This window comes from Excalfactoria chinensis, chromosome 2, assembly GCF_039878825.1.
Source record: "Excalfactoria chinensis isolate bCotChi1 chromosome 2, bCotChi1.hap2, whole genome shotgun sequence".
Taxonomy (NCBI): Eukaryota; Metazoa; Chordata; class Aves; order Galliformes; family Phasianidae; genus Excalfactoria; species Excalfactoria chinensis.
Window position 1 is genome coordinate 131,885,965 of NC_092826.1, and position 17,539 is coordinate 131,903,503.

Genomic DNA, 17,539 nt, shown 5'->3' on the forward strand with positions numbered 1-17,539 from the left:
TACACATTTCTGCACTGATGATAATTAACATAAAACATGAAAATGGAAAGCAGACATTCTGTTCCTGTCCCTACATGTATGGAGCAAGGAGTTGGGAAGGTCAGATTTTCATTCTGGAAAGCCAGGCTGGACATCGTCCAGTCCCAACAAAAGCAATGCATCTGATCTAGGAGGCTGACATTTCTTCAGTGAATAAAAGCTTAGGGACATCAATGACTGGATTTCTCTGTGGCCCAGTAAAAAAGATAGGAAGATTTTCAAAATGAAAGTATACTTAAGAAGAAGCATTTGAGAATAAGTTTCTTCTACACATACATGCCAAAATATACATTCAGGATTTCATCCTTTCTCACTATAATTAAGGATCTCACTAGCACAGAAGACTGTCAGTTTACTTAATACTTAGATATCAGTGGCACAGCATTTATTAGAGAAACAGATATCTGTATGCAGAACTGGCAAGGAAAGTGCAATTCACTCTCATTTTAAAATCAGAAGTTATGTGTAAGTTGCTACATAGCTCTGTTCCTGAAAAGAACTGGTGTTCACACTCACCTGAAAGAACCCTCAAATAACATTGGTTCTGCCACTGTTAGTTTAGTCCTTGTGGACTTGATATGAGGTGAAGTGTGTGGAAGTCTGCACTGACTGTCCCTCTTCTCTTCCTCTCCTCCAGATTTCCAAACCCTGCAGAGAGAAGGGGGAAGGGAAGGGAAGGGAAGGGAAGGGAAGGGAAGGGAAGGGAAGGGAAGGGAAGGGAAGGGAAGGGAAGGGAAGGGAAGGGAAGGGAAGGGAAGGGAAGGGAAGGGAAGGGAAGGGAAGGGAAGGGAAGGGAAGGGAAGGGAAGGGAAGGGAAGGGAAGGGAAGGGAAGGGAAAGGAAGGGAAGGGAAGGGAAAGGAAGGGAAGGGTACACACTGGAGCACCCTAAACAAACCATCTCATTCCATTCTTTATAGAAGCAGAGCTGATGGGATTTTCTCCTTTCTGTCTACTAAGGGAAGGAGACAAATGGACCGTGGAAATGAGAACTGGGAGAGACCAGTCCATTTCCCTGCAAGTACAAGATGTTTCCCTGTAGTGCATTCCTGAGTGCATTTTTCTGATCTAGATTTAAATGAATCAATTACCAACATGGCTTTCAATACTACCTTGGGAAAGCATTCTAGTCTAATAGACCTCATTGTTAATCATTCTTGCCAGTTATTTGGGCTGGTTTTTATTTTCTGCAATTTCATCCAAGGTCCTCAGTCACACTGCCCTAAATTGTGCCTGTGGTGCCCAGCTTTCTCCTTGGAGTTTGTACCCATCCGATATTTGTAGGCACTTAGACCACTTTCACAGGCATTGCCTAGAAAAGGCTTTCACATTTAATTTTTGCACTCTTTCTGTCTAGGTCACTCTTTTCCACAGCCTTCTGCAGTTACTCCTGTTTTCTGATTCACCTCAGCCTGGGCTCTTTTCTAGGCTGGGAAGGAGTCTTGCTGAAAAGACCTGCATAGGAGCATCTTGCTCTTTGACTGGGACCAAGAGATCTGACTGAGCTTTTCAAAGCCACCCTGTGTCAAAAAAGAATTTTTCTTCTGGTGAAACTGGACCTGGGCTTTGGTCACAAAGCAGTGCCTGATGATACAGGGAAGCTGGGAATTCCCAGCTGTGAAAGCAGTTGCCATTTTCATACAAAACCATGGGCCTGGCTTCCAGTGGCAGAGAGGGTTGCTCCTGCTCTCTGACTAAGGAGCATGAGGCGCCCTGCAGATATCAGCCCTCGGCAGGATTACCCACCAGCAGCTCATGCTACACCTTCTCCTCCTACAGAAATAAAACATATTCTCTTTCACATAACCCACAGTATTTTGACAGCAGAAAAAGGAATCCCTGCACAGCTCCAGCATTTCAAAGTCTACATTCCATTTACACTCCTAAATATCTTTAACTCCACTGCTAGCAACTGCTATATCCCTACTATTTGCTAGCCATATTCAGACTTCTAGCATTGCAGTCTTTATAACTGGCAAATTCATACTGCAAGTATCTGAACATGTATCGTAAATTGTACCTGCTCTGCACACTTCTTGTTGTATGGCTGCATGTCCATTTTTGGTGTGGTGAGTGTTTTTTTTTTTCCCTGCACAGACCTGGGAACAGCAGAACTCCCAGCAATGGGAGCGCACAACCTGTGGGCAAAGAATGCTGTGCCAAGCACCCACGTCTCTTGAGCCTCAGCTTCCTTGATTTCACCTTGATTTCACCAGCTGATGGCACTGCTCTTAAAATCTCAGAAGAGGGAGGTGTGGTGCATCACCAATTTATGTGCCAGCTGGAAGTAGCCCAGACTGATGGACATGGGTGAAGACATCCTTCACTGCTAGTTATAGACTGACCCCTAAGCAAGCACAACTGAAGAGGGCAAATATTTCATCTCCTTTTCAGAACATTATGCTTTTCCTGGTGTTTTCACAGAGTTACTGTCCCATTAAGGTTGGAAAAGACCACTAATTTTATCTGGTCCAGCCATCAGTCCATCACCACTATGCCCACTCAACCATGTCTCTCAGTGTCACATCTGTATGATTCTTGAAAAATTCCAGGGAGCAGTTTTCGAAGAGTTCTTTGCCACTTTTGCAGAAGCATTTTGCATGTGGCCCCAGTCTGCAGCCTAGTGGTGCTGACGGGCCTGTCCTGGAGTGGTCATGCAGCCCTGGCATGTTCCCAGGGACAGTTTTCCTATGCCACTGCCTTTTCATATCTTGACTATCTCCTATCACAAAATTGAAATCATTTTGTGGATATGGTAGAGCTGCTATGGAAGGAGATAGCAGAAAATAATGCAGGATTTGTCAGGACTATGTAGCATCAAAAAATTTTCCTTCCCTAAACAAACCTGAAATGTAAACTTGAACTTATTCAGCTATGAGTAGAAGGGATTAAAAAAAAAACTCCACTGTGATCAGAGCTCTATTAAGCTGCCTCGAAAATTATTCCAAATACACTATTTTGCAGATAACAATAGACAATCCTTTTGACTGACTTGTTAAAAAAGGTAAAGAAAGAACATAAAATTATTGCTTATCAAAGAGAGAAACTGCACCATTTAAAATAACATGAAATTGTACTCCATGAATTATTCACAAGAGCTGATGTTACACCATCATTATTTCTGGATTTCCTTTTCACTGCACAGTATTTAGTGTCAGTTGTCTCCAACCTAGTGAAATAGGTGAAGGGTTTTTTTTTAATTAATCACACCTGATTTTTCTGATTTTTTATGTTTTTTTCCAATTTAAAATGAATACATTCCAGGCAGTAAGTTGTCTTCACAGTGTCATGTTGAAACAGAAGATAGATTTCATTACCACTATCTGGGTCTCAAACATTCAGCGAAATTGATACGTGCACACTGACTGATGTTTCTCTCCGTGTTGTGCCAGCTGCTGGGAAGCCAAAGTGTGATCCCAGTTGTATGCTGGCATTAGCAGTTACAACTTCCATTCTGTTCAATGTGAATTAAGCCCACTGATTTTCACAGAAGTAAATTCTCCAACATACAGCAGGTGTGATTCAAGTTTTGTGTCACCAAATGCTGTTTTCTGATTGCAGGTAGCAGTCAACATCTCTTGCAATTACCTACTGATTTTGATTTTCCTTTCCCAACACATAAATATGCAGGGCTATGAATTCTGTATTATGGAAGTTCTTAATGATCACAGCACACTAGAAGTTGAGAGTAATTCTATTACAGTCAGCTGAAACATCAATTAGACCAGACAAAACTCTGCTTCTGGTTTTATTGGTAGAGCTGTTTCTGGAAACAGATGGGTGCAGACAGTTTGCTTTTATGACCATGGCTGAGCTCGTAACTGTAGTCCATAACATGTCATCCAGTTTTCCATGTCGAACTTATTTGCTGAGTAAATCTACATACTTTTCTTGCTTACAGTCTCTTCTGTCAGTATCAGTACCTTTCTGAACCACTCTGTTCAAACTCTGTGACTGTTATTTTAAAAGATTGCATGAGAAAGACAGTATTGTTTGCTTTACTTGTATAGTAACCCAGCTGAGGGCAATAAGACAATCTATGAATATATTGACATTAATATAAAATATATATGTTATCAATTACTGTTGGGAAAAGAAAATGAAAAATTACCTCAGCAAACTTGTGGATTACACCAAGCTGTGTGGTATGGTTGGCACACTCAAAGGATGGAGTGCCATCCAGGGAGACATAGACAGGCTTGAGCAGTGAGCCCAGGATAACCTCATCAGGTTCAATAAATCCAAAGCGCAAGGTCTTGCACTATGCTCGTGCAACCCTCACTATAAGTACAAGTTGGGTGATATAAGGATTGAGCACAGCCCTGCTGAAAAGGACTTGGGGGTACTGGTGGATGTCTGGACTATGAGCCAGCAGAATGCCTTTGCAGTGTAGAAAGCCAACCATTTCCTGGGCTACATCAAAAGAAGTGTGGCCAATAGGTCAATGGAGGTGATCCTGTCCCTCTACTCTGCTGTGAGACCTCACTTGCAGTATTGCATTCAGATTTGGAGTCCTCAGCACAGAAGAGACGTAGACCTCTTGGAGCATATTCAGAGGAGGGCCACAAAAATGATCCAAGGGATGGAACATCTCTGCATGAGGACAGGCTGAGATGGGGCTGTCCAGACTGTAGAAGAGAAAGATCCAGGGGGACATGATAGCAGCATTTCAGTATCTAAAGGGGGGCCATAAGGAGGAAGGGGACAGATTCTTTAGCCTGCTAAAGGAGGTGACAGCACAAGGGGAAATGATTTCAAAGTAAAAGAGAGGAGATTTAGTTTGGATATAAGGTAAATTTTTTTACAGTGAATGGTGAGACACTGGCACAGATTGCTCCATCCATGGAGACATTTGAGATCAGGCTAGCTAGGGCTCTGAGCAACCTGATTGATATGCCGGTGTCCTTGTTCATTGAGTTGGACTAGATGACCTTTAAGAGTCCCTTCCAACTCAAACAGTGCAATGGTTTTATGAAACTTAAAAAAAAAAAAAAAAAAAAAAAAAAAATTAAAAAGCGCTGATTTTACTTTGCTGACCCTTCCATGATTTGGGAAGTTTCGATTCATGAATGAATGTATGTAAGAGAAATCTTATCACAAGCAGCTGTCTACAGTATATAAAACTGTGATGCTGCTGGATAGTTACAGGTCTTCAGAGTTCGCAATGAGAAAGTGGCATTACTGAGGCATAATACAGACTATCTAAAATAGGCCAGATGAATCACCTCCCAGGAAAGTTTCTCTCCACTGACTATAAAGAGAGTTTACTGCAATTAGCTCAGGTACAGACATCTAAACTCTAGTTATTCCAGATAGCTGAAATGAATCCCACCACTGAGGGCCTGTGGTAAAACCAAGTTGCTTTTCAGCTGCTTAGCTGCAATGTGAAGTCCTGGAGTATCATTGACACGAAAAGATGTGTATGAGTGGGGTTGAGGTCCCCCTTGGCTGTGAGAAGGGACACAGCCTACCTGACCTTGAGAGCACCAGAAGGACTCATTACCTTACCAGGTCATTAGATGAGATCTGCCATCACGGTGGGTGAGGCGTTTATGACTATATTTTTGTTCTATAATGCAACTAATTAATTGGTGCCATTTTGGAAAAGAAAAGGTGGCAAATTCCCTTCCCTCTCTCCTTGTGAACACAGTGTTAGCCAGTCCCCAGCCTGCACACTGACACAGCTCCCCAATTTTCCTTCGCCTGCTCCATTTCCTCTTCAAATTGAAAGCTATTAAGAGTCTTTAGGCAAATAATAGAAACCTAATGCCGGTGCGTGTTATAAATCGCTCACCTAGTTGCTTCTAGCCTAATGTCTTCTCAAACATTACTTCCACACAAGGCAGTGAGGGAAGAAAATGCTTCATGTACTCTGACAATCAATGGGTCAGGAGTTAAGGTCATAGTAATGTAGCCCATTTCTCCTTGTTTGTCAAATCACCTGAACACAGTGAGATTCCTGGGTCTTTAATCTTGAGACTGGCTTCCCTCAACAAGAATGCAGGTGTTGGTGAGAGTTAACCTGCTCTGGGATTACATCCTGATGCATTCCCCAAAGCAGAGAGGGTAGCATATGGATGATAGTGCCAGGTTAGAGCTACGATTTTGTCACACCCAATGCTTTCCTCAGCGTAGCTTAAAGATGAATTCTGTGTAGGTCTGACACGTTAGAGGTTAAATTAATAAATGTTTAGGTGGTAACTTGATACTAGTAAACAGAAATCAATTGAGAAATGTGAAGTACTCTGCAGGCAATATAAATTAGGAAGTAATTAACTATGAACATGAAAAAACTATGCGGGTTACAGAGCTCTGAAACAGGCTGCCCAGAGAGGTTGTGAAGTCTCTTCTGGAGATATTTAAAACCCACCTGGACACCTACCTGCTGTAGGGAACTGCTTTATTGGTGGATTGGACTAGGTGATCTACAGAGATCTCTTCCATCCCCTACAATCTCATGAGTCTGTGATTCTGTGAAGTATTAATGCAAAGATCTGGTAATAACATTTTTTTTTTTTTTAATTTTTTTTAAGATAGATAAACATGTAGAGAATCTTTTTAATTCTGAATCACTGATGCATGCATGTAGACTTAAGAGCTGGAAATACTACCTAAAATGCCAGTGTGATCAGTCACTGTTAAAATTTTCCACCATCAACTGAGCATCATATGTCTCATTCTCAGAGGCGAATTCCCCCTACATTTGTTGAAAGCAATATCAGGCATTTCACAGGGGTAAACCCAAATCTATGCACATACAAAATAAGGCATGTGAGAGAACAACCTATTAACATATATGCCCCCAAAAACATTGGGAAGCTGTTAGGCTGTTGGATGCATTTCTCACAATTCAGGGTGCTCTCACATGTAGTGTTGAGCAGTGGTATATTGGTCACAGATCACTTTCTCCATTTGGCTCCCCAGTGAGGTGTAAATATTTCAGAGCTGATGCATAAGTCATGTCCATGGTGTTTCTGAGTGCCTTCGTAGTGAGACATAACTCTTGGGCATTTCTGAGAATGGAAGAACATGGGTTATATTTTCTGTCATTGCAAATGAAAAATACATGGAGACTTTTAATGTTTAACACTCAAGCCAGCTCTGTAGATTCTTGGAAACTGTTGACTCCAGCCCTGGGCAACATCAACATCAAAGTGATGTTGTGGATACGTGTGCACCTTGCCAGGCCAGGCAGACACCCCAGGCAATGTCCGCACTTGACTACCTGCTGGGCTCTGTGTCACTGAAAGCCAACATATGGAGCTAATTCACCCAAAAACTAACATCCTGTGCAGACTTTGATATTACTGTGTGGATAAACATTATGATAGCAAACAACATCAGAGGTATTCATATTATTCATATTATTCATCAATAAGCACTGGGGGACTTCGTATGACTGTTTTTCATTTATGAACAAATCCAGACCTCACAGAAAACACTGAACATGTCAATCCTCATGTGCTCATAATAGAAATAAAGATTGTGTATGGGAAAAAAAAAAATGTGTTTGAAATATTAAAATTCATAACACAAATCACTGGGCTGATATGGAGACAGGGAATGAGTAAAGTACCCCCACTGAAGAGCAGGGTGGCTTCTGTTCACTCTGTTTCTGTAGACCTGGTACAGTCAGTGCAGGGTGAAAGGGGAAAAGGAAGGACACACATCAGAAGGTGAAAGGAGCAGAAAGTTGGGATAAAAGATGGAAGCAGCATTTCTCACTGCCCTGAGGAGTATCAATGGATCTCTTCAGGTTCAGGAAGGCAAAGGTAGGGTTTGCAGGTTTCTGAACTAGGGAACTGCCTCTTGTTGTTTTGCTTCTACTGTATAGTGGAAAATAAGACTCTGAGAACATTTATAAATAAATAAATAAATAAAAACCTGAGTCTTATCACCAATGAAATAAATATGAACAGTGCCTCATGAAATGCCTGGGATTAGCCCATGAAAAGAACACAGTTAACTAGATCAGCATCAATCTGATCTAAACTTATTACTTTTCTCATGAAGGCAGTGCCCCTAAAACACCAAAGTAATTCTGATGTAAAGAGTATAAATATGTTTCTTTGTATAAATGCAATGTTTTAGCCACTTCAACATTTTATCTAGTAATACAACCAGGATAAACATAAACACTTTTTAATTTAATTTCTCTATTGCATTCTCCCATGTAGGCTAACATCTTCCAGCTACAACTTTTGTGGGTATTTTTTGTGACTTTGTATTTGAATGCAGCCAAGTACATTGTTATAGCCACACTACAGTGTAATGAGAGATGAAACTGCAAGCACAGGTGTACATGATGTGTACTGTTGCACTAGTACCAAAAATGACTTCTGTCTGAAACTGCCATGACCACAAGATCAGACGTGTTTAACTGAACTTTCAATCCACTTATACCTTCCCAATATGTATCACAGTGCTACAATGTCACGATAATACCAAACCTTTTGGACTACTTATATAGCTATCATATTGGTGTGGATGTAAGATTAGGAATCATTTCCTGGTATATGCATTACCAGCAACACCATCCTTTTATGTTTAGAGTATTCTTTCCTTCTCTGCTCTTCTGTTTTCTCAGTGGATGGATCTTAAGAGAGAACATGGCCCCAACCCTGAAAAGTCTCTAGAGTTTTTTTTGTTTCCTTTCTGCTGCTCATCAGAATTCATCATAAGAAATACAGATTGCCTTACCTTAGAAAATAACTCCAAAATCTTTTTCACAGATAAAATCAGATCATAGGAATAAGAACAAAGCAAATGTGTGTATGGACCTTGTGTTCATTCTCAAGCAAAATTTGTGAAAACCAGAAACGTTTGGCCTATGGTGAGATTTTTTCTATTCACCCTATGGTGAAAACTTTGATAGATTCATTCGTGCCTAAAGATGGGCTCTGTTTCCACTGAGTCGACTTATGTATATCTATGTGAGATAGCTGGGGAGGGCACAGAACGTCCTGTATGCTCTCTCCTCCCTGGAGCAGCAGCCAGAGGTAAGCAATCACCACGGATATTGCAGTGCCACTACCTGAGCACAACCAAGCTTGTCTTGCTCTGCTGTACATGTGTGTACTTAAACACAGTACACATGTATAGTTGTCAAACACAGTCTGCTTCTCTTAAACTGCTTTGTCATGGTTGGAGGAAACACCTACAAGCCAGAAAAGGAAAAAAAAAAAAAAATCCTTTTTCTCCAGGAGATGCTTCTCTGTTCTCTCTTTTTCAGAGAGATGCATTCTGAAATGTACTGTTCAATAAGTAATTTCAGTTTGGGCTCAGTTCATTCTTAGCTCTTCCTTCAAATTGTCTGCAGTGTTGAATGAACCACTTTTTCAATGAAACCCCTGTCCTTCTGAACTCTGTGATCATTTTGCTACATTGCAGATTTAATCCTAGCAAGTGCCTTACTGCACCAAGACTGGCACATGCTTTTCGCTTCCCTTCCCTTCCCTTCCCTTCCCTTCCCTTCCCTTCCCTTCCCTTCCCTTCCCTTCCCTTCCCTTCCCTTCCCTTCCCTTCCTTCTTTTTCACCATTTTCTGGAAAGACAGTAGATGGACCCAATCTCAGAAAGGGATGCTCTATCTCTGGGGCCATAGCAGAAAAGGCACTGATGTAGCTGCTCTCAGAAAAACAAAAAGGAGACTGTACTGAGAATCAGATCTGTTTGTTCTCTGACATTTTTAAAGAGCAGCTCTAGAAGTGTTACTTGCATTTTATTTAGCACTTCTAGTGCAACAGCAATGAAAACTAACATTACAGGGAGTGTGTGTTCCCACCAGAAAATGTCTTCAACAGCTCATAAAAACCTAGCCTTTTTTATCAGCACTGCAGGAGTTCTTTATTACCTCTCTACCACATGTGCACTGCTAGGATGTAGTTATTGATTTAACAAGTAAACTTCGTGGCAAGCTTTTATCTTGGAATTAGCAGCCAGACTGAAATAGAGCCATTATTATACTAGTAACACTGAAATGTGAGATTCCTGAATATTCCAAGGCCATATCTACACCTCAACAAGTATCCAATTTAGGCCGTCTCTACAGCCACATCAAAATGTGGGCTGCGAGAACTTTAACAGTTATGATATGTTCACCTCCAGGCAATTTCACAACCTTTTTGTTTCTCTTTCAACAGGTTTGGACATCAGGCAAGCTCAGGTTATTGTGCTGTCATCGGGTACCAAATGTATAAATGGGGAATACATTAATGACCAAGGGCTTGCAGTCAATGACTGCCATGCAGAAATTGTGGCAAGAAGGGCATTTATTCACTTCCTCTACTCACAGCTGGAGCTACACTTAAGGTAAATTAATTTTTCTGATGGTTTTGAATGTTACATTGACTTCTGTGGCATCGATCCATCCTCCAAGCATTTGAAATATTTTTTTCTTCATGTTGTTTCTCAGTCTTTGGATGATGAAGGACCACTATACTGTACAGTACAAAAGGAGTATTAGACAGTCTGGAGTGTTGGGTCATGAGCTCCTTTACTTTACCTGGTTTCCTTTCATTAGCAATTAGACATGACTCATAAAGTTGTGTTTTATGAAGCCTAATGATTTTGTACAAATCCTTACATGCAGGCTTATTAACATCACTCACTGGCCAGACTCTGGAAGGAGGTCATTCTGCTCTCTGCAGACATTTTCCTGTCTTATTTACTGCACTGAAATACCTCAAGGAAGTGATTTACTGATAGTTAATGCCTTCATTGACTCACCAGAGAACAAAACAGTGTTAACAGTACAGTAAACTTCTTGCCAAAGTACAAATTGCTCTCATTCATTCCTTCTCTATGAAGTTTTTAAAATGTTACAGCATTGAGAGTTACGATGGAGGAATTATTGTTTGTTTTCAGTCAGACTTTCCTTGTTACCATTTAAATGAGTCATACACTCCCTGAAAGATCCTCACAAGTAGGATAACACCAGAGTATGTCCTTGGACTTCACTTATCATCTCCATTCATCTGGAGAAACAGGATGACTGACTCAGCAGAACCTATGGGAGGTCTTCAGGAAGGTGGGACTGGGGTTTTTACTGATGTGCAAAGTGGGAAGATGATGGACAACTGGCCAGCACTTAAATAAGAGAAGTTCAACCTAGATATAAGGAGAAATTGTCCACATAGGAATAGGCAAGCAGTGGAACAAGGTACCCAGAAGAGTTGTCCAGTCTCCCTCCCATCCTTCAGGTTTTCAAAACCCAATGGAATAAAGTCTTGTGCCATCTGCTTTAAATAGGTTCAAAGGTGAGTGCGATTTGAGCAGGAGGTTGGTCCAGAGACTTGAGAACCCTTCCAGGATTATTATTTGATCCTAAGAAATTCAAGCAGATGTCAAGTTGAGGTGATGTTTACTTAGATGGAGGGAACCAAGAAAGGAGGGAGGGAAGCAAGGAAAGAAAACAAAAAGCCCTTATCTATAGACCATACTTCTTCCCTCCATTCTTGCTTGTGTTTTGATGGGATTTTATCTGAAGGCCATTAACCTTGGTGCAAAAACTCCCTTTGTTTTCAGAAGGTTTTGCACTAGGTCACAGGCACAGGGATTAATCTGTGTGCTCTTGTGAGCCCCTATAATATTGTCAGCTCCAAAGCAATGATAATAGGAATAGTGGTTATTTTCACTTCAGGCTGGGACTGAAGAGAAGAGTATATTGAGTAGATGAGCTTGGCTAACAAAGGAGGACAAAAGCCTTGAAGGGTTTAATCAAAAACAATATTCTCTCTATTTCAATCTGAATTGCTGTCAAGTTTACATTAAATTATGTTTTCAGCAGTGTAGCAGCCCTAGTTCTTGCTTTGTGCTAAAGTCTCTTGGGAAACAAGTGTTACCACTGTATCTCAGACTATTGTATTGATTCACATCCCTAACATGTTCAGTCATATTATTATTTTATTTGGATCAATGTTAACAGTCTTTTGTTAAGAGAATCCTCAGTGCAGCACAAGCTCTGTTCACAATAACATCAAATCACTCCCTGTTCAGTCAAGATCAAACACCAGCTCTTCTCTGTCCAGCACAAATAATAAAAATCTCAACCAAAATTGTCAAGGCTAAGCAGCTTTGAAAGACAGAGCTAGAGATATTGTCAAATCAAGTTTTGCTTTTCTGAAGTCCATGTAGAAGAAAAACTGTGTGCTGTAACATGTTCTCCAATTCCAGTATGTATGGCTTATCAGTTTTACACCATCACCGGGAGCTTCACCTTATAGTGAAAAAATGGGAGCATTCAAAATGAAATAAAAAAAATAGAAAAGGCATTTTCGATATATTTAAATCACATTTACCCCTTTCCTTTACAAAAAGAGACATTACTTCCACTGGCAGAGAAGCCACATGGCACTACTGCATAGCTAAGACAGTTTTTTTAGGACAGCTTCACTCTGACTCCCTGCATACTTGCTCTTCAGACTTGGGACTTCTATGTTATTGCACAAATTCAAGTCCTCTCTCTCCTGGACCAGCAACTTGTTGTACAGACTGGTATACACACTGAAAACAAAAAGATGATTCCCTAACTAAAAATATAAAGAAAGCATAGTACGCATCGCAGGCTCAAAGAGCTTAAATTTTGCATCTCTCCCTATGAAACAGGAAAGATTATTCTATGGGACTGTATTCCCTATTTGTCACGTCATCCTCCCACCAAGCCTACCTGACCAAACTGATTTCCAAACATGGATTTCAAACTTAAGGAGTTTTCAATACAAGACTTACCTTTCAATGTGACATTATTGTAAAGAAACCACTTGTCCAGCATTTACAAATAATGCCACTGACTTCAGTGAATGCAAAACTTCTGCTTCTCTGAATGTAGCTGGAAAGTTCAAAGAGCAGAGACAAAGAGGCCGGAGAGAGCAAGGGCCAAAACAGAGAATGAATGTCCAGGGGAAATGGATTCGCTGAGACAAATTTAGTTCTTAAGTCCTTGCTTGAGATGCCTGAAAGTTAGCTGGCCAAGTGTGGACCAGATATCCCAAGGCTACTGTGTCATCAGCAGAAAGAGAAGGGCATCTGTGGAGTGTGACTCAGCAGTCCTAATTACGGTATTTATTGTAAGTGAGATGAATTGTCATTTATTTCCATTGTTGTAAAGAGAGTATAAGTTGACAGCTTCGGATATGTGAACCATGGAATAGCTCCATGCAAATGCAGAAGTTGCAGTAATATGTAAATTATATTTTTTCTTTCTCTTCATGTTGTTAAATGTTAGAGTTGCAGCTTTCTGAATTTTCGTTTGAAAGAGAGTTCCAGAACGGGAACTTTATCCTCTCTAAGAAGCCAGAGTGACAAATACTTCAAAAGGAAACTTTCTTTCAACAATTCATTGTCTAGAGCTTGAATTAAATAAAAGCTAAAAGCACAACTAAAACCTGACAGTTTCTAACCAGTCTGATTAAAACCACTACCCCTCCCAGATTTCATTTTTATGACAACCATAATCCTCAGGTTCTCAATACTTTCATGGAAGAGATGAAAAGTAAGACGCAAGTTTTCTGATGTACAAAAGAAGGAGAGAAAGGCCTTTTGAGAAGCTTTCTCTAAAATTCACCATCAAAAGGTACACAAATATCATAGTCTGATTATCTCTCAACGATGGCTGAAAAATTCACATTGACCTTGGTGGGTTTATTTGTATCAACAGACTGACAGGGAAGAAAAAAATCCAACACTTCTTTACTAAAGAAAACTAAAACTAATAAGCTATTCTTAAAATAAATCAATACCGTAATGGTCTTACTGTTGTAGTGGCCCTACAGGTGTCAGAGGGATGACTTTGTCAGAAGTTCTTCAAGAGATTTAGATACAAACTACAGTTGATCTTAAAAATAGGGAAGTCTTCATCCAGTCCACTCAATTTTTTTTTTCCCTCCAAGACAAACAACTATTTGCTGTAGACATATTATTTCTTACTTTTCTCTTTTTATCTTCTCAATGAACACAAACTTTTTAAGCCCTCTGTTAGTTTCTCTAGGATGCTGTGCTCTATGCTGAGCAATGGATGTAGCAATAGAAACTACCTATAACTACATATTCATGATAAAAATAGCTTCTCTATCCTTTTATAGGGTAAAACACATAGTAAATCACAAGTAAGTGCCAAAATGTTTTTGCCATCAGCTGAAAACAAATGCATGCATGTTAAATAATGAACTTAAACAAAAGAATAAATTTATGACATTCTAAGGAGTTCCTCTTGAATTTTCCTCAAATGCTAAACCTCTAGCGATAAATCACAACAGGCAAAGGTTTAAGAACAGATTCTGTTCTTTTAGCCACTGCCAAAGTGGCTAAAGTGGAAAGTGACACACTAATATCACCCACTGAATGAACTCCATTTGTTAGCTTACTGTGGGCTCATTCGTCATGGCTCTTTGCAGGTATGCATGGCTCTGCATGGTACTCATACGTGCTGGGGGAGAAGCAGATTTGCAGAAATGCCTCTCATCCCCCACACTGTCACTTTTACACAGGCCACATATCTCTGGGGCCTGACATCCCCCAAACCTCCCACAAACGAGGCTCTCTGCAAAGCCAGTCTGGATGATACTGCATCCCAAACTCATTTATAACAATATTCTCAGTGCTTAGTTGTTAAACCCATCCAACCACCAGGCAGGGAGGAATCTATTGAGTTCAGCCCCCAGAAAACTATACCAGAAATGGGTCAGAAGCTCATGTGGTATGGAGGAGTTCATTTGGTGGCTCATTGGAGTTGCTCATGTTCAGATCTGCTTTCCATCACTCCAGTCTGTCAACCATTCTTGACCACAGACCTTTCTCAGTACTAGGAAGAGTGCAAGGTTAATCCATGAGAAACAGTCACAGAATGGATGCTGATTGCTGCGAACTCCTGCAACCCAGCCCAAAAAATGACTGCTTCAACCCTACCTAGCAACTGTTTCCAGGTAGAGCAAGCTGCCCTGGCACTAATAAGGCTTAACATAATCACAGCAGATGCCAGAATTGCACAGCTCTGGTTCTCCCAGCTGATTTTGCAGTGAATTATTTAAAACCAACTGTACTTGCTCCAAAGTCCAAGCAGCGGGACTTAATTTGTAGGTATTTTATTATTTCAGAGAGCAGTATCAGGGCGATAGTATAATTAGCACGGTTGGGAAATTCCACCACAGCCTGCAAAAGGAAGGAGCGGTGCAGCTCCCTGCCCCTGGCAGCAAGGTAATGTGCCTGTAAATTCCTCCTGACAGCAAACGCATCCCCGCTTCAAAAAATGACAAAACACCCAAAGCATGCAAGAGTGACAGCCAAACAGCTTCAATAGCGCCTAGTCTGCACCAAGAGAAAGCAGGCACAGGCAGCTTGGATTGAATTCAAGGTCTGCTCTGAGGCTGGGTAAAAGCAGCCCTGCTTGCACTGATGGAAGGTGCAGAGACAAGCAGAAGTTGTGTCACTTGATGGGCTATCCTGGTGTGAATTAAATGGGTAGAGCTTTGGCTTATTAGGAGCCTTCTAGGAAACCACCACCTGCAGGTGCAGTTCTACTCGGAGGCATTCTTACAAAAAAGGCCTTAGAATTTTTGAGGGAAGGACCACAGCGTCAGCATCTGTCAGAATTTCACTGATCACATTTTCACCTTCGAAATGATAATCAGCACCCAAATGTACGTATCAGAAGCAGCTGTCTGTCAGTGAAATCACCCACGTCTTTACAAATGTAAATCATCTGAGAAACACACGCAGCACAGCCCTAATGCGAGCTGCTGCTGCAAACTGCAGAATGGGGAGGGCTGGGCCTCCAGGGCAGCTGCTGCTAATGGAACATAAGCACTGTGTCCCCATCTAGCTGCTGAACCACTTCACAGACAAAAGCTTCATCTCAGTATCTTTTTCAGCTCAGCCAAGAAGGAGCCTGTGCAAGTTCTGTCTGCATTTCTCAGGACACTTTGATTTTGAGAAATGCCAAGTGACCAAGAAGATGCTGCTGGCTGAGATGGAGTGCTCATGGGTGGCTGTGGTTGAACAGGGGGGAGAGCGATGCCTGGGGAGCAGGAGAGTTGACTGGGTCATAAACTCTGGGTGCTTTGCTAGCCACCTTTTCCAGTGGAGCATATAAATACATATCTTGGCTGCAGTCACGTTAATGGGATTTAAATACGTGGCTGGGCACAGCGATGAGCAAAGCTGATTTTCTCAGCTGAGAGTCTAAGAGAACTTTGTCTTCCTTCATGTGCCAGAACCTCTTTAAAATCAATGTGTTTATGCATCTGTGCTCTGTTTTGAGAATAGACTCCAGGTAAACAAGCCAAAGCACATTGACAGTTTTGATCCCCTTCAAACATTTCTTCACTTATTGTTTTTCTCTCCTTGTCAGCAAGCAAAATATATGATGCCTGGTGCTAGTAAAAACAAGCAAACAGGGAGAAAAATACAGGTAGAAAGAGCAGAATTGTTTCTGATTTGGTGTGTAACAAATGACCTGGAACCTCTTTTGTGATCATAGCAAACGACGAGAAGACTGGGAGCGATCAATCTTCGTGCGATTAAAAGAGGGAGGCTACAGGCTGCAGGAGAACATCCTGTTCCATCTGTACGTGAGCACTTCGCCCTGCGGGGATGCGCGCCTCAACTCCCCCTACGAAATCACAACTGACTGTAAGAAGAAAATATTTCCCTCTCTTTTTGTCCCCTTTTTGCCTTTTATTGTAGATTTGTTTGTTTATCCCGAGACCAAACATTCTTTCTTTGTTGACTGACTTGCAGAAAATGTGTTTTGCTTGAAAGCAGAAACACTGCAAGGTGCATGGCATGTGTGTCTGTGCAGCTGGTGTTCCTTCCCCCATACTGGCAGGGAGCAAATTGGGGCTGGGCAGAACTGGTATTTCTCTACCTGCCTGCGGCTTCATGGCTCTGCTGGGCAGTTCCCAGCAGCCTGCATTTCCTGATGGGAAATGCAACCTCAGTAATCAGTAGATACCCTGGGAAGGGTCCTCATAATCAGACAGATTCTTGGAGCCACAGCCATGGCCTGGACTAGAGAATTATGTATGCATTTGTGGTTGCATGAACTTTTATTGAGGTTTAGGTAGTATGGATGGGTTGAAGGGCTGCATTTATACCAAATCTGAGCAGTCCAAACTGAAGTGGCTGGATTCTGAGGTGGAGCAATTAGATGAGATCAGGTAGCTGTAGCGCTGGTTTGAAAGCTAGGTTCATTTCAGATGTTAACTGCCCTTGAAGTAAACAATGTCAAGAGCCTTCCGGGAAGAAATCCTTCTCAGACCATCCTGCTTGGGTCTAACCAACTGCACGGTCACTGCATGACAGATAAATTAGATGGAGTCTGCCAGGCAGTCTTTGTAGGACCTGGTCCTATACCTATGATATTCAAGCAGGAATATGACTTTACAGAGAGCTGTCCTTTAGAGGTGACCCTGTATGTGAGGTGAACAAGAAAGGCCTTGAGCCAGTGTGAATGCCACGAAGAGACCTGCAGATCATGTTGGCCATGAAGGAATATCACCTCCATCAC

General features: G+C 41.4%; 1 protein-coding gene across 2 annotated transcripts in view; it reads left to right on the forward strand.

Annotated features, from left to right (window-relative positions):
* Positions 1 to 17,539, forward strand: part of ADARB2 (adenosine deaminase RNA specific B2 (inactive)) — a 294,939-nt gene that overhangs the window by 244,636 nt on the left and 32,764 nt on the right. For both annotated transcript variants that reach the window (XM_072329374.1, XM_072329373.1), the window contains 2 exons: positions 10,179 to 10,347; positions 16,511 to 16,662. In XM_072329374.1, coding sequence (XP_072185475.1) covers positions 10,179 to 10,347; positions 16,511 to 16,662 — 321 coding nt within the window. The remainder of the gene's footprint in view (positions 1 to 10,178; positions 10,348 to 16,510; positions 16,663 to 17,539) is intronic.